This window comes from Synchiropus splendidus, chromosome 19 (genome assembly GCF_027744825.2).
Source record: "Synchiropus splendidus isolate RoL2022-P1 chromosome 19, RoL_Sspl_1.0, whole genome shotgun sequence".
NCBI lineage: Eukaryota > Metazoa > Chordata > Actinopteri > Syngnathiformes > Callionymidae > Synchiropus > Synchiropus splendidus.
The window spans coordinates 12153037-12178616 of NC_071352.1; the positions used below are offsets into that span (position 1 = coordinate 12153037).

General features: G+C 44.7%; 1 protein-coding gene across 3 annotated transcripts; it reads left to right on the forward strand.

Moving 5' to 3' along the window:
- Positions 1–517: 517 nt before the first annotated feature.
- Positions 518–13786, forward strand: cdk12 (cyclin-dependent kinase 12). Of its 3 annotated transcripts, XM_053851936.1 has the most exons (15): positions 518–1108; positions 1246–2442; positions 2778–3470; positions 5622–5804; positions 5875–6014; positions 6095–6265; positions 8120–8309; positions 8521–8577; positions 8701–8802; positions 9855–9932; positions 10457–10573; positions 10636–10767; positions 10847–11055; positions 11211–11636; positions 12834–13786. In XM_053851936.1, the coding sequence occupies exons 2-15, from the start codon at positions 1301–1303 to the stop codon at positions 13214–13216; spliced, it is 4023 nt and encodes a 1340-aa protein (XP_053707911.1). In that variant the 5' UTR covers positions 518–1108; positions 1246–1300; the 3' UTR covers positions 13217–13786. The 3 variants fall into 3 exon arrangements, with proteins under 3 accessions (XP_053707911.1, XP_053707914.1, XP_053707912.1); XM_053851937.1 differs by having other exon boundaries at positions 519–2442; positions 5625–5804; XM_053851939.1 differs by lacking the exon at positions 11211–11636 and having other exon boundaries at positions 518–2442.
- Positions 13787–25580: the final 11794 nt, after the last annotated feature.

A 25580-nucleotide genomic window follows, 5' to 3' on the forward strand; every position in this document is an offset into this window, starting at 1 on the left:
ATATATATATATATATAATTCATGATCTTTCCAGCAGCTATAATCATTACATTCATTTACATTCTTTTCGATCATTTAATTCAAGTTATACCAGCCACAAAAAGTAGTAATTCGCCTTATTGATCAGTGGTGGATTCAATCATTTTGTCTTCTATTAACCTACTAGCTTTTACTTTTATTATGATGAGGACAGAACACGAAAAGCGAACAGGTTGCAACCAAAAGGTCGCGCGACTGCACCAAATGAAACAGTTTAAACACTGATATTTTGACTCTATTAGCGGCCTTTAAAATAAATATTAGGGTTGAAAGTCATAAATGGTCGCCATCCCGCTTTGAAGTGAATTAACTACGGTGGATGGAAACGTGTTATTTGAAAGCGGTTGTAATAGTTTTACTTTCCTTTGCTGCGCAGAAGCAGAACCAGGCGCGCCACAACAAATGCAGTGGGCGGGATAACGTATCTGATTGGATGTTGCTAGGACACACACGTGATTGACAGACTCCCCAACCTCGGGTACTTTTTCCGCTGTGCGCAGAAGTTGCCAGTCACAGGAGCCACAATGGCGTTTGTAGTCTCCTGCAGATTGAGCGGTGGATGTTCTTAAATCCACTAGCATCGCCCTGAATATAGGCCTGGTGGACTCCCAGAGCCATTTATAATAAACTGGAACATCTACTGCACACGAAAATATTATGATTTCATTGCAGCATTGAGTTAGTAGTCGGAAAAAACTTGCATTAAAGGCAACATGTAATAGCGGCAACCGGCTCAAGTTTTCATTTTGTGCGAGAAACGAGCGTCTTACAGTGAAGACGTTTCTGGTTTCTCAACAACCAGACCGTAATTCTGTGGAATGAAAGCACCTTTACTTAACTTGGCACTGGACAAGGACAGCTTTCACAAAGGGACTTTTTTCTTTTTCCAAGAGTCGGCTCGGTAGCCGCCGAGCATTAGCTAGCGCCGCTAGCTACTCTGAGACGGAGACGACGCCGAAATGGTCAGACTTTCGCTTGGATTTCCCCCTCGTCGAATCTAATGGAGAATACCTGAAGGAACACGGGGACTCATTCGTTATATCCTGCGCTAAGAGGCGACGACTGTGAAGTAAGTGGAATGAATCGGTGGTGAGGGGGACCGGACGCGTGCGGCCTGCTCCGTTTGTTTAGTCTAATCCCGTTCCACTTGAAACGTCGAAGCGGTGGTTTGTGTTTGGAGTTTACGACACTCTAGTCTTTATGAAGGTGTGTGGACGGCCGAGACCTAGTCGCGGGAGAGGACCAGAGGCCGATGTGAGTGATGCCTGGGTCGGACCGACACCATGGGACCAAGAGAAAGCTACAAACTAGCGTCAGCGGTTTGTCACATCAGACCAAGGGCCTGCCTCATACATCTGCAGGTGACATGACGAGTTACGACGGGAAGGCGCATTATAAGTCTTCGATGTCCTCCTCGAAGCGCAAGCGGCATAAGTTGAAAAAACATTCTCGGGAATCTTTGGCAGTAGAGGCCGAAGACTTTGGGCTCAGCTACACGGCGCCACCTGGTGTCCATGCTGTCAAACCTCTGGTGGAGTATGACGATATCAGCTCGGACTCGGACACCTTTTTGGACCCACCGTCCATCCGACCCCCTGACAAGGTAGCTGTGGAACACTTGGAGCTGTCGCCTGAGTACAGCCGAGAAGATGTGGACAGAGACCTTGCCATCAGGGAAAGCAAAGGTCATGGGCACTCGCGAAAAAAATCAAAGGACCCCCACAAATTAAGAGACCCGGGGAATGGGGAACGCAGTACCAAGAAGAAAAGCAGCAAGGATCTAGATAGACTCATTCCGGGGAAGGTGAGGGACAAAGATGCCTCGTCGGCTTCCTCATCCAAACATCAGCTCCAACAGGTGTCAGACTTTAAACGTGGGGAGCTGATGCTTTCTCTCCAGGTGCAACCTGCAGCAGGAAGTGCCACCTCTTCTGCATCCTCATCTCGCAGCAAGGAGAGCAGTCGCTCCGGGAAGTCGCGTAAAGACAAACAGCAGAGGAGAGAAGCCAGAGAAGAAGGCAGCCACAGCGCTTCTCAGAGGACTCGCATGGACAGAAGTCATCGCAAGTCCTCCAAGAGTCGCAAGTCCAGCCCTAAGGGCAAGTCCTCAAGTAAGGGAAGTCCTCGCAGGAAGGGAGCCGCTGCTGGTCTGTCCCCTGGCAGCGATAGTCCACTGCCCTACAGTCATGGTGATGACAGTTACTCAAGACGCAGACAGATCCAGAGGAGCCCCAGTCCTTATGGGGGGGAGACGTCTCACCGCAGCAGGCAGAGATCAGTGAGTCCGTATGGTGTAAGGCATCGGTCCTCAAGCTACGAGAGAGACAGCAGTCCATATTTAAGAAGGCGCTCCATCAGCCCCTACGCTACCCGCAGGTCGTCTAGTACCAGCCCCATGTCTCGGTGAGTATAAAGCCAAGCAAAGATTTTTTGCAAAATGTGTAGCAAACAATCCACTTGTTTTAGTTATAAATTGTATTATCAGCCATTATACACATTATTCACAGGGACTACTTTGTCCTAGAAATCAATATCAGCTATGCATGCCATGAACACACAAACCTGTTTGGCAGGAGAGTGCTGCTATGTTGGTTCAGATGAAATCTAGTTTCATTTTACATTCAGACTTCTAGACAAGTGTTTTCTTTCTTTTTTAATGAGCTATTATTCTTTGTCGTATTTTTAATCCAGTTGTGCTACATTCACTTTGAGTGATTGTTTGGGTTTGTCGTCTTCAGGCGCTCGGGACGGTCCAGGAGCCGTTCCCCACTACTCTACTCATCTCGCCGCTCTTCGTCTCGTTCCCGCACCAAGAGACAGTTCTCTTCCCTCGGAGCTGGTGCAAGCTCCCACAGCAGCCGTCCCTCTAGCCGCTCTCCCCCTTCTTCCCGTCTACCCCTGAACTCCAGCCTCGGCGCCGAGTTGAGCCGTAGGAAAAAGGAACGGCAAGCCGCTGAGGCAGCGGCGGCTCGTGCTAGCACAGGCTCTACCTCCCCATCAATACGAAAACCAGCAGCCCCCTCCACCGCTCCTGCACGAGCTGCAAAAGTAGAGGCGCCGCTCCCAGAGAAAGACTCATCTGCTGCCGAGTCACAGCAGCCTACACCAGTTCAGTTGACGCAAGACTTTCCCAGCAGTGAAGACCAGTCTACTGAACCACCACCACCCTCCTCCTCCTCGACCAGTTCGCCAGCCATCTTGCCACCTCCGCCCCCTCCCCCTCAGCCTTCTTCTCCTGGCCCAAGTGCCACACAGATTACAACACCAACTCAACTCGAAACAAATATCCAGCCTCCTGCTCCGTCAGCTTTATCCAAATCTCCAGCTGCCGTGCCTGCACAGAGCCCTCTCCGGCAACCTCCTCTCCACAAGACATCAACCCTCCCCCCCTTGCCTCTTCCACCTGTACTACTGGGAACCACTCAGGACAGGTGAGACGTTCAACCAACAACACTTTTGACTGTGCTCAGCCATTAACAAGCCTCATTTTACTCAATAGAATGCGTTTACTTTCAATGATTGGATGTATGAAACACAAAGTCTGATTTACAAAACTAGCCAGCTTCAAATAAGAGGTTACATGTTGACAGAAGTGAAAATGCTTACACCAAGGGTCTCAAGTCATTACTTAAGCTGAGCAGTTCTCCAAGCTTCTCCTTTGTACTTATATTCCATACTAGTATGTTTGGTGCACATGGGTGCGTCTCTGTTGCTTTGCATTCTTTGCACGCTTTCATTCATCTGAACTGAAGATGGGATGAAGTAGTTTCTACACATCCCAATTGTTGACCTATAAATCTCAGATTTACTTTTATTGCGTAATGTTGGACATAGACTCTGAAGTTTGTTTCTGTTTCTGCAAGTGAAGAAGTAGAGTGTGACATTTTTGGATGTTTGAAATTGCATTCAATTTTCCTCATTTGCTAGCTTGTCTAATGTTAATGGCACTTTTGTTCATTGCGTTACACACATATCTGTAAGTCAAGGCTGGGAATCACAAGGTTCCTTAAGATAAGGTGTGTGATACATGGCCTACGGAACCAATATCACTGTGATAAGGAATATATTGCAGGCTCACATGTAAAAAGGCTGAAATGTAGCACTTTCCAGTGACTGCAATTGGTCAGTGTTCTCAGAAATCACACCAACTGGCCCTAGTTGTAACTGTAATTATGCTTGCAATTCTGCGGCCAAACAGTTTTCCTTTCTGTTCTCTGCAGTTCCAGAGTCTGTCTTCAACATCAATTGAATATGCTTCTATTTCATTGTCAGGTTAAGTACTATGTTACGCTTGCGACGTCAGAGTAAGAGATCGCTCAGGACTTAATCTGTGGAGGTTTCATCAAAGTTTATGTAGGATATAATTCAATGATGGTTCTGCATTTCTCATGGACTTCGGTATTTGAGCAGCACTGCATATATTGTGTTAGTTTTCCCCCTAGTTTTGTAGGGAATAATGGCTGAGTAGATTTCACAGCAATCGAGAATGAATATTCTAAAAAATGCGTGACCAGTTTTGTAAAGATCCGAACAATGTGACACACTGAACTAACTTGAATCTCATGCTGATCACAGATCTGATCCAAAACTCTTCAGGACAGACATTTCGCTTTACCTAATAAAGCCTACGCTGACTCATGCTCACCATGTCATCCGCAAAGTGGTTCCTAGAACCTCCTGCAGTGCGATAGAAACTGTCCAGGCAAACCTTGATTTGTATTTCCAATGTTCACATGGATGTGATCATGTGATAGTAAAGTGGCAACTGCTCATTGGTCGGTTTCAGACGTTTATCCATTACTATGTATGGCTGCTCTGAGACAGGAGTTAGGGTGGTGTATGCTGTGCTATGTCTTGCTGCTTTCTGAGAGCAGTATTTTAGGGGCTGCTGTTGATAAAGTAGTCATCAAAAGGTGCTTGAAGTGCCAATGGGGAACTCTATTGTAAATGAAATTCAAGGCATGTAGCAGGAAATATAGGACAGATTCCTGAGCAGAAATTGAGCCAGAGAACATCTTTGAGCACTTTTCTGTGAAATGGGTCATTTCAAAATGAAACTTCAAATGTTAAGCCACAGTCTTTTTTCAACTAAGTCAGCTATGTCAGAACTGTATAGCCTGTGTATACTGTCTCCTCATGGAGTCGGAATACATATTCACTCCCCTGGTGTGTAAATTAAGGGTATGTTTATTGTCATGAATAATACAGTTGTATTCATCTGGGTTTCTTTCCTCTATAACAAATGCAAACAGCTTGTAACTCCAGAATGGACATTATGTGTTCATTGTCATATGTATGTGTAAAAAGAAACTGAAAAGATTGTTGGAAAGCTGCACTTCAAAAACCCCTGCTACATCCTTGGGTAGTGGGTGCAACTATACTACTTTCTAAAAACAACGGTTAACCTACCAGAAAGTGCCTTGATCAATAAACAAAGTGTTTCTGAGGAAGTGTTACTCTCTTGGTGGATCATGTTGAGTCTTATCATTGCCCTGAAGCTCTATTTTCTGTGACTATTCATTACGTTCAAGACAAAATAAATAGCTCACAAAATCTTGTATTTCCTCTTTTCTCTTTCAAAGCAGCCCGAAGAAGCCCTCACTTTCTTCAAGGCCATCTAAGAAAGAGAAGGAAATCCGCAGCCGGCCTTCCATCATCGACCTTCCTTTGCCTCCAACCCTGCCTGGGATTGACTCCTCGCCTCCACAGTCCCCCATCTACCACTCTCCAATGTTGGCCATGCCAGCGCTCAAGAAAAGACCAAAGTATGAGTCACATATGCTCTCTTTGTTTTTCAAGACATCATCTGATTCACTTGGTTTCCTTTCCTTTAAGGATTTGTTGCCCCCGCTATGGTGAGCGCAAACACACCCTGAGCGACTGGGGCAAGCGATGTGTGGATAAATTTGACATCATTGGCATCATCGGTGAGGGCACCTACGGCCAAGTGTATAAGGCCAAGGACAAAGACACTGGTGAGGCCTCAAACTGGGTTGTCCTGTTCCACACAGGAAGGCTCAGGTCCAGCTTTTAACCCTCTCTGAAATCATTCCAGGTGAGCTGGTGGCTCTGAAGAAAGTGCGCTTAGACAACGAGAAGGAGGGTTTCCCCATCACCGCCATCCGAGAGATCAAGATCCTGCGGCAACTCAAGCACCAAAGTGTGGTCAACATGAAGGAGATCGTCACTGACAAGCAGGACGCGCTGGACTTTAAAAAAGATAAAGGTACAGACTCTTGTTCATCCCACTTCAAGATGGTAGATGTCTCCCTCATTGGTTGGATTTCATCAAGGAACTCTGGTTCAGTGGCTTCACTTTGGAAATACAAAATTCTAAGCTAAGTGCAATAACACAACTGTGATGTGGTACTAATGGACCAAATCTGGACCGGTAAATGTCCATACTAATCTTTATAAGAGCACTAGCATGAGAAGTGTCACTTTCCAGGTGCTAAAACGGAATCCAGAATCTGAAAAATAAATGCACCATCAATAATAAAACAAGTTTTGGTGTTTTCCCAATACTAGTTCCCCATTTGGTCACATTTAAGCTTCTCATTTAAGTTACTGGACCAGTCTCCAAACTTTGTCCAGATTCTACACACGTCAGTTAAAAGTTTGAGTATTGTTATTTCAGGGTTGACAACTCTTGATTTCCATATGTAATAAACAGTTTAGCTGGTGTTTCAGTCCCACTAAGTTAATACTGAAAACCTGCTTCTGTTTAAATCCCATCAGAATGTCTCACTTGTCTTTTCATTTTCCATTGCTTGAACTGCATTTAATTCTCTGAACAAAGTTATGTCATGTCAGTGAAAAAGTAATGTGTGCTTTAATAAAGGGGCTTTGCTCCTGGTTTACCTCATAGGATTTTAGCTCGGAGGGCGTCTGGGTGTCCTGGGGATTCCCTAAACTGCAAAACCTGAAAAAATTAATGCCCTCCTGTATTCATAGCAGGACGCCCTTAATGTTCGATTATTAGTGCCTGTATAATGCCCCACTCGTAGTGTCATCACACTGGTTTCCATGAGAAGGGTGTTTCCGCCAGGCATTTTTGCAAAATATTATAGAAATTCAGCGATTCTCGACCATCTCAGCCGTACCTTGGCCATCGCGGTCGCCATATTTGTTTACCAGTGTAATCTCGCCCCAATTCAAAATCCTTGCTAAAAGCCTATTACCTCGGCTGTTATGTGTGTGTTGCAGCCCATACAGAACATTCTCATCCATTCAGGTGGTCAAGCCCTCAGCAGTAGATACACAAGCCTTCTGTTTCTCTTGAGGACAGAGTGCCCACTGCTGAGGAGGGAGTACAGCATAGAATAAAATAAAAGCATCCGGTTACCTTTCATAAAGGGCAGCTCACAATGCGATCATATTTCTCTCAAATCTCAATGGGATACTCTTTTGTTTACTTGTCGACATGGGGAGAATGTGCCAATGCTTTCAATGTGAATCGGCCTTACAAAAATATTGGGTCCTAACTATTGATTCAGACTTTAGAGCCATGCTCTCTTCCTGAAGCAGAAGTTCTGTGCGTACCTGAGTTGTTAATTCGATGGCTAGCTCACTGATTTTGATTCTAAGAATCCATGTGGTGTGTAGAGCATCCATCTAAAGCATATGATGATTGTGTCGACTCACTTCCAGTGTCGTATTTGTGTCACCTTTGCTTTGACAGAACCCGCAGTGTGAAAGTGCACAAAGAGAATGGCAACAAAATGCACAATAATGTCAATAATGGAGGTTTCTGTGTGTGTTCTGCGTCATGGTTGAAGTTGTACATGCATGTCTTTTGGCCACCACCCCTTAGATTTTCATGTGACTGATTTCTTGTCCAGAGCAGTGAGAAATTTCTGTCTTAGCGATCACTCTCTTGCACAAAGAAATGATGGAAGCCCTCATCAGAACGGTTCTTCCTGGAACCCCCCCTTCACTGTTTTTTCACTTTGCCATTTTATATTTTATGTGTATATAAGGAATACATTTTATCTTTTGGGTCAGGATCACATCGATTTATTTTTTATGACTCAGACTTGCTTGTGTTTCCTCCACTCAACTCCAAGCCTCTCTGTTTCAGGAGCATTTTATCTGGTGTTTGAATACATGGACCATGATCTCATGGGCCTGCTGGAGTCAGGTCTGGTCCAGTTCTCCCATGAGCACATCCGAAGTTTCATGCGGCAGCTGATGGAGGGTCTGGATTATTGCCACAAGAACAACTTCCTGCACAGAGACATCAAGTGCTCCAATATACTGCTCAATAACAGGTTAGGCCTTGGACCCTTGACCTGAGATAGATGCAGCGTATCTGAAGTGACTTGAACTGTGAGAAGTTAAAACTTGGAATCCTTCTGAAACAAGTACCTATAATCTGTGCATTTATATTAAATGCATTTCAGTTCTGGCTGCTGATAGATAACTGATACAACGTGTACTTGATGTCACTTCTAATCTGAGATTCTGTGCTTGTCCATTCAGAGGTCAGATCAAACTGGCTGACTTTGGTTTGGCTCGGTTATACAACTCAGAAGAAAGGTAAGTTCTTCACTTGTTTTGGATGCCGGTGCCGGTGTAACACATTCGCCACTAGGTGGTGCAGTCTGTCCGTAGTTTCTGTGTATGAGTTCCTCGGTCTCAACTGTCTCTCTCCACCCTCAGTCGGCCGTACACTAATAAAGTGATCACACTGTGGTACCGTCCTCCGGAGCTGCTGCTGGGGGAGGAAAGATACTCTCCAGCCATCGACGTGTGGAGCTGTGGGTGCGTATGTGCTCTGAATGAACTGTTTGTCAGTGGAAACTGAAGCACAATTAAGCATTTTTTTTCCTACAAAATTACATTATTGATCATATTCTTTTTTTCTTTCCTTTTTTTTGGGAAACCTAACCTTGTATTTGTTTTTAACTCTGCTGTTACATTAAGTATTTGTAGGATAAGTTACTGTTTATAAACTAATACTTGCAGCTATGAGTGTAAAATAATTTTGAATTTGATGGATGATCCAACTGGACATAAACTGGTGTGTTACAGTTTCATTTTCTCAGTTTAAAAAGACAAACTTTACAAAATAGTAAGGCTTCCGTTTTATATTTTTCCCCCAAAATTAAGCCCTCTATTGTCTTAAGATATCCTGGAAACAAATTGGAAAGGAGAAATGAGTCTCTGTTGGACTGGTAAATGACATGCTCTAAGACATAGGTCTAACCATGTAGCAGCGAACACAGGCTGCTGACCATTTCAGTTCAGACTGTTCAGGTTGTAATTTAAGTCCTAAACAAATCAAAGGGCTGTCATACAACTGGGAATTATTGAGAACAGCACTGTGTCTAACAGGCTCATATCTGACTTGTGTGAGGTCAGGCCTGCTGCCGACCAAAGACCCAGGTTTCTTCCAGTAAATAAAATCTGTTGTTGGTTGGTTGGTTGATGTCACTTGTTTGTCCCGGGATGTATGTGCTTGCTCCGTATTCAAGCCAGCAACTGTTTCTCTAGCTGGAATATGTAGCTTGTTTAAATGCTAAATGTATCTTACAGTGATGTGGTAACATCTAAGTGCCATCATATCGTGTGTTTTCTGACTCCATGTTTTTTTTTTTAACCAGACAAAAGATGAATAATGGACACAATAGGCAGTAGCGTTTCATTCTTTATTATTTCCACAGCTCGAGTCCAGAAGGCGACTCCTTCTTTCATGTGCACGTGGAAGTCTTTGTGCTGTTAGTTCAGAAATTGAGGGGGGAAAGCTGCAACAAAATGGATGCGACTTTGTCAGTGTTGTTTTATTAACTTCCTTGTTTTGGTTGATGTGACAGGTGCATTCTGGGAGAGCTCTTCACCAAGAGGCCCATCTTTCAGGCAAATCAAGAGCTTCTGCAGCTGGAACTCATCAGGTACCACCACTGCCTCTTCGCGATGGGCGACAACTTATCGTACACGATGTTCCGCCTAACACAAGCTCCACGATGACAATTCTGCATCTCACGATAAATTCCAGAAACACGCAGCTCACTCACTGCATTGGAATTGCACACGTGAACATGACAAGACCGCGACGGCGTGCCGCTTTCTCCAGTATCTTAGTATTAATGAAATATTTTTCATTTTAGGAGAGAGTATTGTAAAAAAGGTTTTTCATCATACAAGACAAAGGACTTACAGTTTGTATGATTATTTGGAGAATAGGATATGACTGAATTTATTCACATGATTTCTAATATGTTCAGAGACATGAGACACAGCAGACAGACGGCTCAATTTAACTCCACTAAAAGAGACATTAGTCTGTCTGCAAATGTATTTATCGTTATTGCCGAAATGACAACGTATATTGTGATATTTTGTCCATATGGCCCATCGCTACTGCCTCTGCGTGTGCCCCGCTCCAGAATCACTCATCCCTGTGTCTTTCTTCCAGTCGTCTCTGTGGAAGTCCGTGTCCGGCAGCTTGGCCCGACGTAATCAAACTTCCTCTCTTCAATTCCATGAAGCCCAAAAAGCAGTACAGGCGGCGACTGAGGGAGGAGTTCGCCTTGTAAGTGGCTGGGAAGCTTTTGTTTGTTTCATCCGCTCAACCCTTTCGTTTGTCCTTCACAGTTTACCAACGTCTGCCCTGGAGTTGTTTGACCGAATGCTGACGCTCGACCCCTCCCGCCGTTGCACTGCAGAGATGGCGCTGAGCAGCGAGTTTCTCTCTGATGTGGACCCCAACCGGATGCCCCCCCCAGAGTCAGTATGGGGTTTTTACTCCACTGCTGCAGTTGTTTTTATGTTGACTCACCACGCTTGTGTCTGCTGTGTGTCGCAGTCTTCCCCACCACCAGGACTGCCACGAGCTCTGGAGCAAGAAGAGACGGCGTGCGCGTCAAAGCGGGGCTCAAGAGGAAGTGCCTGTACCCAAAGTGCCCCGTAAGGATACGTCAGGGACTTCAAGTGGGGAAAACAGTCGACCCCCGACAAGCCCAGCTGGAGCACCGCCGCCGGGAAACCCCCCCACCGCTGCTGCTATCACGGAGAGTGAGTGAATTCTGAGAGATGAAGAAATAAATGTTTGCCGTCATGAATGTTTGTTCTTGGCTGGAATGTGGTAAAAGTGATTCAGATGGCTTGGGAGAATGAAAACTTTGTGTTTCTGTACTATTAACTGTGGCTCTGTGAATGTGTGCGCTCAGGTCTGGGAGCTGCCGCAGCGCAGTTGAACCAGACAGAGTTGGCGGTGCTCCTCAACCTCCTCCAGGGACAGACGGATCTCAGCATGCCCCAGGTGGCCCAGCTCCTGAACCTCCCAAACGCAGAGACTCTAATCCAATCGTTGTCCGTGCTCAGCGAGTCCTCTGACAACCAGGGGCCTCACGAGGACCAGTCCCACTCATCCACCAAGCCTCAGCCCCCGGAGCCGGCGGCTGAAACCCAGGAGTCCTCGCCCTCATCTGGAGATCCACCACAGGTGCCGGAAGACCAAGCCAAGCTCCTGGCTCTGCTTTTGGGCCACATTATCAAGCCCCAGTCAGAAGAGCAGAGTGAAGAGAGCAACGGGATCCAATCAGAGGAGGCACTGAGGCGTGGCTCCTCCACCTCTACTACTACTGACCGCAAGGGCAAGTCTGGGTTTAGTCTGTAGAACGTTTAAAAAACAAAAAAAACAAAAAAAAAAAGAGAGAAATCAGGAAGTGATTTTGGGCTGAGTTCGTGTTCGACTGTTTGTCTTCCTGTCGCCCTGGTGACCAGATAACGTTCGCTCACTTCGGACCACGGTGGTGCACAATAAAGCCGAAGCAGCTCAGTGTATGAATTTTGATTGAACCCCAACTTCCTTTTGGTCATTCATCAGTCTTTATTTCTGTTCCTCTCCCATGTCCCTCTCTTAATTTTCCATCCTGAAGCGGGTGTTTCTTCACAGGAAGTGATGTCGCTCGACACCGACGACCGTGCCCGACTTTTTGACAAGAAATAAATTATCACGTGAAAATAAATGTTTGAAATCTTTAGACCTCACCTGCATGTGTTTCTTTGAACGATGGTTTGTGGCTCATGTCGGAGATGAAACGCCTGTCCGCTCCATGTTCTCGCACACTTTCATAGAATTTGATCTGAGTTCATTTTTATTTATCATTCACTGAATTGCTTTCCCCTCTTCCATTCATCCACTGCATGGAGCATCCATAGGTTTTCTGAACCCTCTGGCTGTTTAGCAGGGACCAGGGTTCCAATAAACACCCAGTTTTGGCTGTAAAATTGCCATTGTCTGCACTTGCAATATGAGGGGAAAGGTAGTGTTGAGCAGGAGAAGCTGACTCTAACCCATGATAATGTTGCGACTGGCAAGTCAGTCTGCTAGTGCTTTCTATGGCCCAGACTAATGTAATAGATGCGGGAGAGTCGGAGCACACAGCGATGGATTCAAGTGGCTTGCTGACGGTTTCTTTTATTTAGTGTGTTTATGGCCATATTTCCTCAAGCGTTTTATGTTTTAGCATTTGTTTAGTTCTGTTGGCTCCAAGGTGTCGGTCAATAAAAGGCCTTACTGGTGTGTATCTCATTGAAGCCGTCGCTTTATCAATAAAGTTTTGTTCCCTTCATCATGAGTTTTACCAACGCGCGCCTTATTTTGACCGTGTTGCTTCTGTCGCCCCCTTGTTGTCGCAGGAGGGAACGACAAACGCAAAAGCCCCTTTCACTTCATGTATATTTGTACTATTTCTGGAATTATTTTGAAATGGATCGCTGGTGGTTTAAAAAGCGGGGTGCGCTAATTCCGCCACATTTATTAACATCCCTCTGTTTTGCTCCATCAGATGCTGCTGCACCCCAACGGAAAAGACAAGGGGCCAACCAAGTGCCTCCCTCTGGGGAGCAGCGTCCGCCGTCTCCACCTGGACCCCCACCTGGACCCCCACCTTCTTCCCTACCTGCTGGACTGGCAGAGCAGGGACTGTCAGAAACTCTGCTGGGCCAAGACATCACCCCTGCGGTGGCCGCCGCTTTGCTCCAGCTCATCTCTCAGTCAGACTCTGAAACAGGCGCCTCCCAGCAGAGCAAGGACACCTCTCCTGCTGTGGACTCGGCTGCCCCGGGACAGCCTCCCTGGGTTCCAGCCTCGACAGCCAAACCGGAGTCAGCTTCTGAACGGTTCTCCAAAGACCAGGACTTAAGATTTTCCCATGGAAGTGCCCACTGATCCAGCACCAACCTGAGCTCTACAGGCGACAAGCAGGTATCGGATTCTTGAAAATGAATGTTTAGTGACGAAAGCAAAGTGTCAGATGATTTGACCTGTGGATCTGAGAGCTTCCACAGTTGGAGGCCAATTCACCGGACTTCAGTTTTGAACGCTTTATTTATTTTTTTTTAAGAATTGATTGTGCTTTTCACTCCAGTGCCGACTTCTGAGCGGGTTTCGGAAAGTGTTTGACTCGGCAGCGTGATAAATGTGAAGTGGGGGGCCCCGGTCGGTCAGTGTAAATGTGGGAGTCTGCTTCACCCAACCAGATTTGACCTATCAGTACCTGTTGTTCTGTCTTTCAAACCTCAAAGTTGTACTGCAAGTAACACACACAGCTGTAATGCTCTCCTGGCACCATGTTGACCTTCATTTGTCTCATACTTTTTTTTTTTTTTTTAAACTTCAAGACAAAAAAGCTGACTTTTTCTCCAGGGTGAAAAGGCTGTGTCTGTAAAATGGACAACAAAATATTTTGTATTCTGTGTTTTTCTTGGTTTAGTCAATAAAAGACCAGTTGCAAATGCAGCCCTGGGCCTTGTCTGTGTCTTATCCCGATGTGGTCACTAGATGGTGACCACACACAGCCCGGGCCGCACGCTGGCTGCACAGATGGGCCTCCCAAAGTTGAAAAATGCTGCTGGCCTGATTTCCCACCAGGGTTCCGCTGTTTCTCATCAGTCTCATGACCTTGTGTTGGCTCGGATTTCCTCACTAAACTGTTGGGATGATAAACATGACAAATAAAGTCACTGAGCTCACAGATGAAGCCGCAACACTGCTCATTTCTGGGGAGTCTCAGTGCACTGTTATTGAACTATATTGCAGGTAAAGTGATTCTATCACGATTTGACCTGCACCTGGACGATCTAATCGATCACAGTTTTTAGGTATATATATATATGTATATATACGCGTCAGTGTGAGCAAGGTTTCATTCATCGCTTCAACATGGCCTGATGAGGCTTCATGAAAAGTGTCCTCATTCTCGGAGACCACTAGATGGCACTCTTTGTTATATAAACCTTGGCTGTCAACAACTATTTCCATGAAACGACACATCATTTTAAAACCTAGAGCGCCCCCTACCGTCCTCTAAATAGAATGCCACAGTTTCATGAAGCCTCATCACTAACTCAATGTCATGATACAGGACTTTCACCTATTGGGGGAGCGACAGCATCCTATTGAGGTGAGCATGAGCTGGAAATACTCATCCCTCAATGTTTTTATTTCTCAGTTTATGAGAAATTGAAACAAGTGAAGTGGCTTTTTTTAAACTTCCACTTTTCACAATGTTATTTATTCACAGAGTCACATATAGATTCAGCTCTATAATATCCAAGTATGTAAGTGCTTGCACAATAAATCTTGGCAGCTACCAGTATGTGTCTGGGTTGCCACCTACTGATGGAGTTTATGCATTTTATTATGAAATAACACTTCAAACTAATATTTTAAAAGCAATTTTATTCACATATGAAACACTTATAGCCACAGAAATAAGAATCTTATGAATGAATCCGGGCCTGAAAAAAAAGTCTGGGCTGCACCTTCCTGGTGACTTTGCGATCTACGTGGTTCATAGTCGCCAATGCAGTTTAGTCATCTTACCCAGCGTCCTTCACTGACAGGAGTCAGCCTTTGTTATAATAAACCTGTACTCACTCACCAGGTCTGACTCCTCACTGGCTAAACTGTGTGTGCTTGACAAGTCGGAACAGAAACCTGCAACGTCAGAACTCTCACCCATTGTCTCTGGAACAGTTGGGACACTTGGTGAAAAATTGCTGAACGTGACTTGGAGCTTTAAAGTGTCGAAAGTGTAGAGTACGTGAGATATTTCTGTTTATGTCGTGAATGACATCAAAGGTCACTGCGTGCGCCCTGGAATGAGAGACACCTGAGGCACCTGCCAACAACCACTGATCTTCTACTGGATCTTCTATGGACTTGTGTGTCCAAGAGATCATGAGAACTTTGAGTGAGGTACAATAGTGTCTTCTGAACTGAGTCTGGATGCTAGGACTGGTTTTGCTATATGATCTTCTACTGGATCTTCTATGGACTTGTGTGTCCAAGAGATCATGAGAACTTTGAGTGAGGTACAATAGTGTCTTCTGAACTGAGTCTGGATGCTAGGACTGGTTTTGCTATATGATCTTCTACTGGATCTTCTATGGACTTGTGTGTCCAAGAGATCATGAGAACTTTGAGTGAGGTACAATAGTGTCTTCTGAACTGAGTCTGGATGCTAGGACTGGTTTTGCTATATGATCTTCTACTGGATCTTCTATGGACTTGTGTGTCCAAGAGATCATGAGAACTTTGAGTGAGGTACAATAGTGTCTTCTGAACTGAGTCTGGATGCTAGGACTGGTTTTGCTATATGATCTTCTACTCGATCTTCTATGGACTTGTGTGTCCAAGAGATCATGAGAACTTTGAGTGAGGTACAATAGTGTCTTCTGAACTGAGTCTGGATGCTAGGACTGGTTTTGCTATATGATCTTCTACTGGATCTTCTATGGACTTGTGTGTCCAAGAGATCATGAGAACTTTGAGTGAGGTACAATAGTGTCTTCTGAACTGAGTCTGGATGCTAGGACTGGTTTTGCTATATGATCTTCTACTGGATCTTCTATGGACTTGTGTGTCCAAGAGATCATGAGAACTTTGAGTGCTGCTCCATGAAAAGCCACGGTACAATAGTGTCTTCTGAACTGAGTCTGGATGCTAGGATTGGTTTTGTTATATGCTGTGGATATTGTGCCTTCATCTTTGTTGACCTTTTGGAAGGCTGAAGAAGAATGCTACTTCTGCATCCTTCACTCCGATAGTTCCTTTAAACAGACCAGTCTGAGGGCTCTGTGGGTGGGGAATCCTACCTCTATCCCAGTGAGTATCTTCTTCAGAGGTACTGATACACATCTTGCCTTAGTGGCATCACATTATTCCAAGTGAGCTCCACAAATGGGTATGAAAGAGGTGACTTTCCTTTACGTGCCACTTCACTCATCGCCACGGTGGAGGTCTTTATGTGGACCCTGACAGCCAGACAAGGATCATAAACTGCACACTGGCAGAGGCGAGCTGTGAGCTTTATGAAGAGTGGGTGTGTTTATTGTCGTGTTCACTGGGATTGGCCTCATACAGACTCAGACCAGCTCCTCACTTGGCACGCGCACAGAGACACTTACCCCTCTGGCCCAAGGAACAGCTGAGCCCCTGGGGTGAGAGCGTGGCGTCAGGGGGAGTCTCACCTGCCCTGTAGCACACGCTCACTGTGAATATGAGTGTGTGTGTTCCTGTCTGATGCTTTCACCCGTCGGGACGGGGGAATAATAGTGAATGTGCCCGCAGGGATCCAGCACAGTGGAGGTAGTGGGCAATGCCAAGGCGGAGACCAGACGAATAAATCAGGAGCGAGAAGAGCGGGAGGAGCAGGAGGCTGTGCCATCAATCAGGAAGGCACCTTGTGGGGAATGCCCATAAAAGTGCCATGTTGCCAGTCTGCGGCTCGTCCCCGCCATGACAGGGATGGGCGGCGGCGGCGGCATTCAAAATGGAATGGAGCCTCCATTTTGAGTGCCATCACTGCAGTGCCAGCTGCGGAGATTTTTTTTTTTGTTGGATAATTTAAGGAACAATGGCGAACCAGCCACGCCGACGTACAAAATCATTCCGCCGTGTTTTTTTTCTTCCAGTGGCCAAATTTGCCGTCCACGGAGATATAAATCTAAGAGGCTTCGGCAGCTTCCAAACGCAAATTTGTGAGGGCCGAGACATCCAACATGTGTGGGGGGGCGATCTGGCAACCTGGGAAGGATGGAATGGAAATAAAAGAAGCGCCACAAACGCTGCAGATGGGCCCGTGTACTATCCAAGGTACCAATCCTGAGATAATTAAGAATTCCAAAGCCTCCAGATTACTTTTGAAGCCAAATCAATCAGAAAGTCTTTTGTTTGTGGACAGAACCGAGATCAAAGCAGGAACTCCAGACAAGCCGGAGCAAACTTGCTATAATCCTTATATTGAATTTTCAACGTCGCACTGGTGTTTTGGTCGTAATTTTGTTTGCCTTTTTTACAGTTACATTAACACATTAATGAAGTACTTATTTACCGATAATACTTTGTAATTATGGTGTTGTACAGAGTGAACTATTCCAGGGCAACATATATATATATATATATATATATATATATATATATATATATATATATATATATATATGTGTGTGTGTGTGTGAATACTCATGAGAACAGATACTTTATTTAGGGTACAAATGTCCAAGATTCATTCCAAATAAATACTTTGTGGTACATGCTTCAGGGAGCATCAGATATGGTCTGATAATAAGCATGTATTAAAGTAAAAGTTGTCTTTTTCCAGACATTTTTGTCATAGAATCTCCATCCACTGTGCGGATAAGCGCTTGGTTCATGGGGCAAAGAGGCTTAGACCTCATTCTTTCTGTTGTACTTCAACTGGTAGTCTGAGAGTCTTTTGGCTCAACTTCTTCCTTCCAGGACACAGAGCTCAGTGGCACCAGAAGATCTGATGAGCTCCAGCCTTCTCTCACTCCTTAGTCAGATGCTTGAACTCATCCTGGAGCAGGGTCTTATCGTGGCGCCCCTTACCAGCCGAGCACAGTGGTTGGATTTAGAGGAGCTGATTTTATCCCACCGGCAACAGCTGAAAGCCTGATGGAGCAAGCAGCTCCAGAAGACCTGGAGGACACCAAAGCCAAGACCCTCTCCACCCTGGTTGAAGTCCAGACTAGATTCTGACCCCAACTGACCCCCCCTTGAATGAAGCAGCGTGTTGTCCGAAAAAAAAGAGTAAATGTTAATGATAGTTTCATGAGGCTTCATGAAACAGAATCATCTAGAAGAATCTGATGATTCAGAATCTTCTAGAAGACAGTTTGTTTTTTATGTTTCATTTTACTGTAGCGACATGAGCGAGATGTCTGCGTTCAAATAGCGCCCTTGCTGAGGTCAGCAGTCCTCAAGTTTGCCCAATGTTGAAGGTTGTTGGAGAAATCGCATCACGGTCGATTTGGCTTTTAAAGAAACGCCTGTTTTCAAGTGAGCAGATGCAGGCGTTGGTGAGGACTGGTGTCCGTCCTCTTGTCCTGACCAAAATTCACAACTGAGTGAAAACAATATTTACTGAGCAGGGAACACGCCAAGAGTGGAGCGTTGCTTTCACTTCCGACGCCTCGACTGACTCCACCAGCCCCCCCGTCCAACAGCGGAGAATAAATCCAACATTTTCAATCGTGCCCTGTTTTTTTTCCTCCACCAGTGGAAATTAAAGCTCAGCACGTAGACAGTGACCTTTCAGATGACGATCTAGCTGTGACCTTTCAAACTTTCCCTGTCTTCATATCTCATCCCCTCTCAGGGTACAGACTCCAGTGAGAACAAGAAGACACATTTCAAACACAACTAAAGTTATCTTGCTAACACATATTCACTTCAGATTTACATCCTTTATGGGGGTAACAGTGACTTTCTTCTTTTTCTCGCTGGTCAAGCGACTTCTTAAATGTTATTTCACACTGACCAACATGACCTTGGTGTCCTTTACCAAAAACAAGTTCATTCTTTATATACACAAAAATTGAGGCAGTATACTTGAAGTTTGCTTTTGTCATACTATATGTCGAATACTTTAAATAACAGTATTGTTCACTTCTACTTAATGCAGTACAAAGGATCATGGGAGTGGGTGAATGGTAGAAAACATACTTTTGATCTGCCATCATATAAAGCTGATATGTATTGTAGTACAGCCTTTCTTACTTGGTGATGCACAACTGTGATCGTCGCTGGAAACTTCAAAGTATGTGGTGAACGTGTTCACCTTTGCATGGTGAGGTGGAGTAAATGAAGCTAAATGCAGTGATAGAACATAAAGTAGTGAACTATAAATATGCATTGGTTTACTGAAGTATGTATTAGTATATACCTAGCTCACCAGTAGTGTATATCTAAGTATACTAAATGTGTACTTTAATAAAAATCAAATATTTATTTTTTAGTCTATTATTCTATTTAGTCTGAAGAAATGTAATAAGTTTACTCTCTAGTCAACAAGTATATGGTGTGTAGTATAGTTATTACACTTCTACTCAAGAATACTTCATAAAATGTACTTCAAAGGTACTCATTTTTGCTAAGGAAGTACCACTTCATACAACAGATGTGTGTCTGTTGTTATTTATTTTCTTCTTCTTCATGATGCATTTATTTGAATGAAGCAGCGTGTTGTCCGAAAAAAAAGAGTAAATGTTAATGATAGTTTCATGAGGCTTCATGAAACAGTGTCCTCATTTTCAGAGCTCTGTAGGTGGCACTCTCCCGCTTTAAATCCTTTGGATGTGAACAACCATGACCATTACATCTTCCATCATTTTGAAATGGAGAGCTCTGAAAATGAACAACACCGTTTCATGAAGCCTCATCAGCCCATCGCCAGCAAATATTAGTAATAGGCTTATGATATGTTGTGAAACACTGTCCTCAATTCATCTGCTGTATAATCTTTGGCTGTGAACATCTAATTCCATGAAACCTACTGAAACACTGTTTCTTCTTCACTAGTCATGAGTCAGGTCTGAGGGCAGGGAGTCTTCTAGAAGAATCTGATGATTCAGAATCTTCTAGAAGACTTTATGTTTCATTTTACTGTAGCGACATGAGCTAGCTGTCTGCGTTCAAATAGCGCCCTTGCTCAAGTCCTCAAGTTTGACCAATGTTGAAGGTTGTTGGAGAAATCGCATCACGGTCGATTTGGCTTTTAAAGAAACGCCCACAGATCATGAAGCTAAAAACCAACCCAATATTGATGAGCATTATTGAGATCCGGCGACTGAAAGGTTCCACAGGTAGCCATGGTGCCGAGGTAGCAATTTCCACCTGTTCAGATTTAATTGAGCCTTTGCGCAGTCTTCGATCGCTGTCTTGCATCATGGAGCGTCTAAATCTCTGGGTCACTGCGATGTGGGCTATGACAGCAGATCAGTGGCTCCATGTAACGTCAGTGAGGGGACCCACACACTCCCACCTCTGTCTGGTAGTCAGTGTTTTATAAACTGCACTCACTGTCACCAACCACTTTATATGATCAGATGCTCATTGCGGCACAAGCAACTTTCCCAGACAAGCAAACTGTGACTTCCTCCGGAGTTTCCTGTTGGACTCAGATTAATGTCAGTCGTTTGCTTTATGACCGCAGCCTTATTTATGTGATATTCCTCCCCAAAAAAAAGAGGGATCGATTGACTTTATTTGAGCTGTGATTTATGCTTTACTGCTTCGACAGATAGCTTTATTGATGCCGTATAACACCGTCGCACTGTTCCCTCTTTATAGTTGGGAGAGAAAACTGACACACGCTCGGTATTTCTTACAGCCGCAGAGTTTTAGGACGCGCAGCTGTGCTGCTGCGCAGCCAGATCGTAATTATTCAGATCTGTGGAGTAAAAGAAAGATTTGTAATTCTAAGTAAATGATGGAGTCTGACACGTTTCACCTTGACCTCATTCTCCAGCTATTCAAACACTGTTAAGAAAGCTTTAAACAGCATCGCCAGAACGGACATCTAATTCTCTGTTGACTCAACATCCTCACTGACCTCCAACTGACCTTCAAATGACACTTTCAAAAACTTCTCCCTGAAGTCTCCTGTTTCACCGAAAGATTGACAGCTAATTCTGGATTTGATAGATTCTACTGCTGCATTCATGAAGTCGGCAAACACATGAAAAGTTACACTGAAATCATAAACATAAGTTAGTGTTAAGTATCCATAAACCTTGTGCCAGTTTGGAGGGTACTTGAACCATCACTTAATCCTTCATCCAGAAGTCATGTAAACACTTTCCACAATTCAAAGTCCCCTGAAATGAGACACTGTTTTAGCTCTTTTAATGCACAAAATACTAAGTCGTATGGATGTATCTGACAATTCTATTCAAAAGTAATTTGGGTCACTCGCCCAACCACAATACCAGAGCCAAACTTAGAGTTCAACTCAGCTGCTCAGGGCAAAGGGCAGCAGACATTACCACTGGATTTATTTCCACCAAGAAAAAATAAATTCAGGGCAATATATTGGGTAAAAAAGGAAAACAATATGGGTGTAAGTGACGCTAGTAGGAGGGTGTATAAAGTGATATTCTGTTTGAGCCATATTTCTGCCTCAAGCAAGAACAGGAAGAGGAAATGTCTCCCATCCAAAAGTGCGGTACAAATTCCGTGACTGAGTATTGCCCCTCTGTGTTGGAAATACATTAGCGGAATTTATCATTTATTTTATCAACAAAGTTACTGTTAACCTGCCAATGGTTGTGGCCAGAGTCTACTTCCAAATCTACTCCTATGCTATGTTTGTTCATCAAGAGAATTTTGAGAAAATTTAAGTCAATAGACAGAAGTGATATTTTTGGAATAAGAGTTACGGAACAAAATTAAAGTTTTACTTTTTTCCTTTGATGTGCACCTGTTGTCTATCCACCCCCAGTATATCCAATGACAGTATTTTTAATGTATATTTAACTTCGTTTGTGTTTTACTTTGTGTGAAAATTTGTATGAAATCTTCAACATTTTTACATGTTCTTTTTTATGATCAACGATATTGTCTTGATGCTAGGTCAACCATAATAGCAAGGGAAATATGTTAAGTACAAAATACAAAAACTGTTTATATTTTCCCTTTATGATTATATTTCTATCAACCGTTCGAGAAATGTTGATAACAGGAGGTCGAATAAAGGGTTACATTTTGATTCATTCAGAATAGTTTGGGGTTGATACCGATGATTTCTGGAGGCTAGTTACGTTGAAAACTCATCTGTTCATGTCCACTTGACCGCAGCATGCTGCTACTAATAAGTCGACCAACAGCCTCTCACAAATGAGCTTTAAAAATAAGAAGAATAATTTGGGATGGAAATCACATCATGAGTGGACATGAGCTGCTTGGCAGAGGTCTTCACTCCTTGAGTGCTTTTCCAGCAATACACTTTCTTCACCAGAAATATCCTACCAAATGTTTGTTTAACCAACCACACTGTTGAAGACACTTTTAACAAACAAGTTAAAAATGGGGCAAAACTTCAGTCAAAGTGACCCAAGCGTTTTGTGTCTTCACTGGGTTAATGTGCTTCTATTAAGTGCAGATTCCGCACCTAATGCGAGTGCTAAAATCTGCACCTCCAGACAGCCTACAAGAGAGTTCAAGTTTGAAAGGGTGGGTGAGAAGCGAGGTGAGGCCACTACCTTCCTGCGCCTGCTGTTTGGGTGCAAGCCCTTTAAAGACAGAGGGGATGCTGGGAAATCGGGGCGATGGCGGCGGTAGCGCTGGTGCTGGTGGATGGTGGAGGGGTGGTGGTGGGGGGTGGGGGGGTGTCTATGTGTGGATGGGCCCTGCAGGACCATTTGCACTGAAGCTCATTTGCGAAGCGACACTTAATTGGCTACAACAATTAATTAATGTGTTGGAAAGTTGGCACAAAAAGTTCATTTAAGAGGGTTTTAATAAGCAATTAGAGGCAAAGCAGCGGAGAGGGGGAATTACTGGAGAGGAAAAAAGGGAACGCGGAGGCGAAGCTAACGTCTGGCGACTCGCAGCGTGCGCGCCGCCACTCGCTCCACTTTGTCTCTTGCGCTGACCCTTCGGCTTTGAGGCGCTGACGGAGGATTAGACGTCATTACGCTGTTATTACACGTCTCTCAAGTCGACTTCAAGCCTCTATATTGTGTACGTCTCAACCTCGTGCCCCCCCCATATACCCCCCCAACAGCGTCTTGTCCCAGCGCCCAGTGTAAAATATCGCATGACTAATGAGCGGAGCAGGTTGGAATCCTGGGGAAGATGTCCTTGGAAGACGAATGCATTTTCAGCAGAATAATTAAGTTAATTAACAAATTCACATGCATATTCATCAGCCTATTAATGTCGGCTCCGCGCTGCTTGATGGGCGACGCAATGAGAACCCTTACATTTGCATATCTGCCTTCACACTCTCACCCCACTCCCAGTCACTTTAAAGGCAGAGACAGACAGTGGGAGAAAGTTAGCCGGACACACGCTGGGACTGGCAGGGCCGCGCCACCTACACACTCGCACAACACAATGCAACCTTCTCTGTTTCGGCTTCAGTTACACCAGCGTCCGCACCCCTCCGAGCTGTGGGTGCCTGACTTGAAATCACAATTGGAAGAGCAACTTTGGCTTCTTGTGTTTCATCTTTGAATGTGCGCTCATGGGTCGGGTAAAGGGGGTCTATCCCCTTCCGCGATCACGGAACAGATCAAGAAGATAAACATGGGCCTTGCCAACATGTAAAATATCGACGACTTTCACACGGTGTTCTGCACTTCAGAGTGATGATGAAGTCCATGTGGGCTTTTTCACGTCACAGTGACGCTGATGTCAACCATCTGTTTTGCATGTTGATGCATTCGGCTTTCAATGGAGTGACACGTCGCGCCTTACATGGCATTTCCTGCATCCATAAGGGCGTGCCATGTAAAAGAAAGATGTTGAGGTTAGGGCTCAGCCATGGGGTGGTGCTCCTTTCACTCTGAGCAAAACTTTGTGTCACTTGGTCTATGTAGCCCCTTAAATGATCACGGCACATAAGAAGCTATACATACCATGTTGCACTCCCATGGTGCCATATACAAGTAACATCCGACTTACGAACTGCTCGACTTACGTCCACCCGTACTTACGACCACAACAGATGCTTATTTTTATTTATTTATTTTTTTATTCAATGTCTGGCAGCATTGCGTACGACTGTTACGGCGGCACAGTATCCCAGCATCTCACTCTCACACAGCCATCTACCACTACAGTAGCACCTATAACCCTCGTGATGGCTACTTTGAATGGCATTCCACTTACGTCCAATCCGACTTATGACCGGTTGGTCGGAACCGATCCCGGTCGTAAGTCGGATGTTACTTGTATTGCCGTTGAGAAAGTTGCCTTTTGCCTCTGATGCTGTCGAAAAAGGCAGCCGCCAGTGCCGCATGTTAACGCACTGGCATTATAACAACACTAGCAACTGACACCCAGTGCAGTCGCCCCGTTTCCCTGCGATTCTCTCCGCGAGCCCCCACTCTACGGAAGGAAACCACTCTTTCAGTCCGTTGTAACACCCATGTGTAAGATTCCGCGCTAAAGTCTGTCTTTTTCCTCAGTATAACGTCAGTATTTTACGCCATGGGAGTGAGGATGGATTGTACGTACACCAAGCAACAGAGCTCACATCCAACTGTTGCTTTTCAAATGCCATGTGAGAGGGAAACACCTATGCATCCACCTGTGGCAGAACATGGAAGGACGGACTAGTAAAAAGCAGTAGCAACACAAATGATTTAAGAAAAGATAACTAACAATTCCCACATAAACACTCATTCAGTCAAGTCCTGTCCCACCACAGCCAGATACTATCATATAGACGGAAGTTTCCAGATGTATATCAATCATTATTGCCTTACAAATGATGGCGTTTAAATACTGCTGTCTTCGTTGAGCACTCAGCATTTAATTCTGAGCAAATAAAAGTACATGAAGCTATTGTGGGCCACATATAATATTTGGCAGACCTGATTTGGCCCCTGTGCCCTGAGTTGAAGAGCAGTCCCAGTGACTTCTTTCCACCTCTGTTTCTTCCTTTGCAGACCTTATGAAGGGAAGCGTCTGCCTTTCCTTTATACCAAATTGGGATTCAACCATGTCTACAGTTTCGTCTGTTTTGTTTTCATTCCCTTCAGCCACCCCACTGAAATCGCCCCTCGCTCTGTGCTGCTGTCCTCTCCTCGGCCTGCTTTTTATTCCATGCAATGAAGTGGAGTTCAATGCTGCCGTGAGCTGTGGATGCACACGCAGAGTATACAGTACTTTCGGCTCTATGTTTTATACAAGGGCTATTTCAATAGTGTTTTGCCACTCTGCCATAGAATGCGTGTTTAGTTCACCCCAAACCTCACAGCCTCTTCCTCTGCGCTTCCTCCCTCACCGCCGCCTCGCGCTCCTTCCTGTTTGCGTCTCTCCCCCTGTTATTTATTCATCCCGATCACACTTGGCTGTAATTTATTTATTTCTGGCTTTTGAAGTTTCCACTCGTCCTCCTGTCACTGTGTTTTTGCTGGAGAACTTGTTTGCTGGCTGTTGAGCACCGCTGACAGCACTGAAATAAACAAATAATCCTTGAATCTTCTTTATACTTCCTTGATTCCTGTTTGTGTTTTAAAGGCTCCTGATGCGTAAGAGTGTGTGTTTTCCTTCTGAC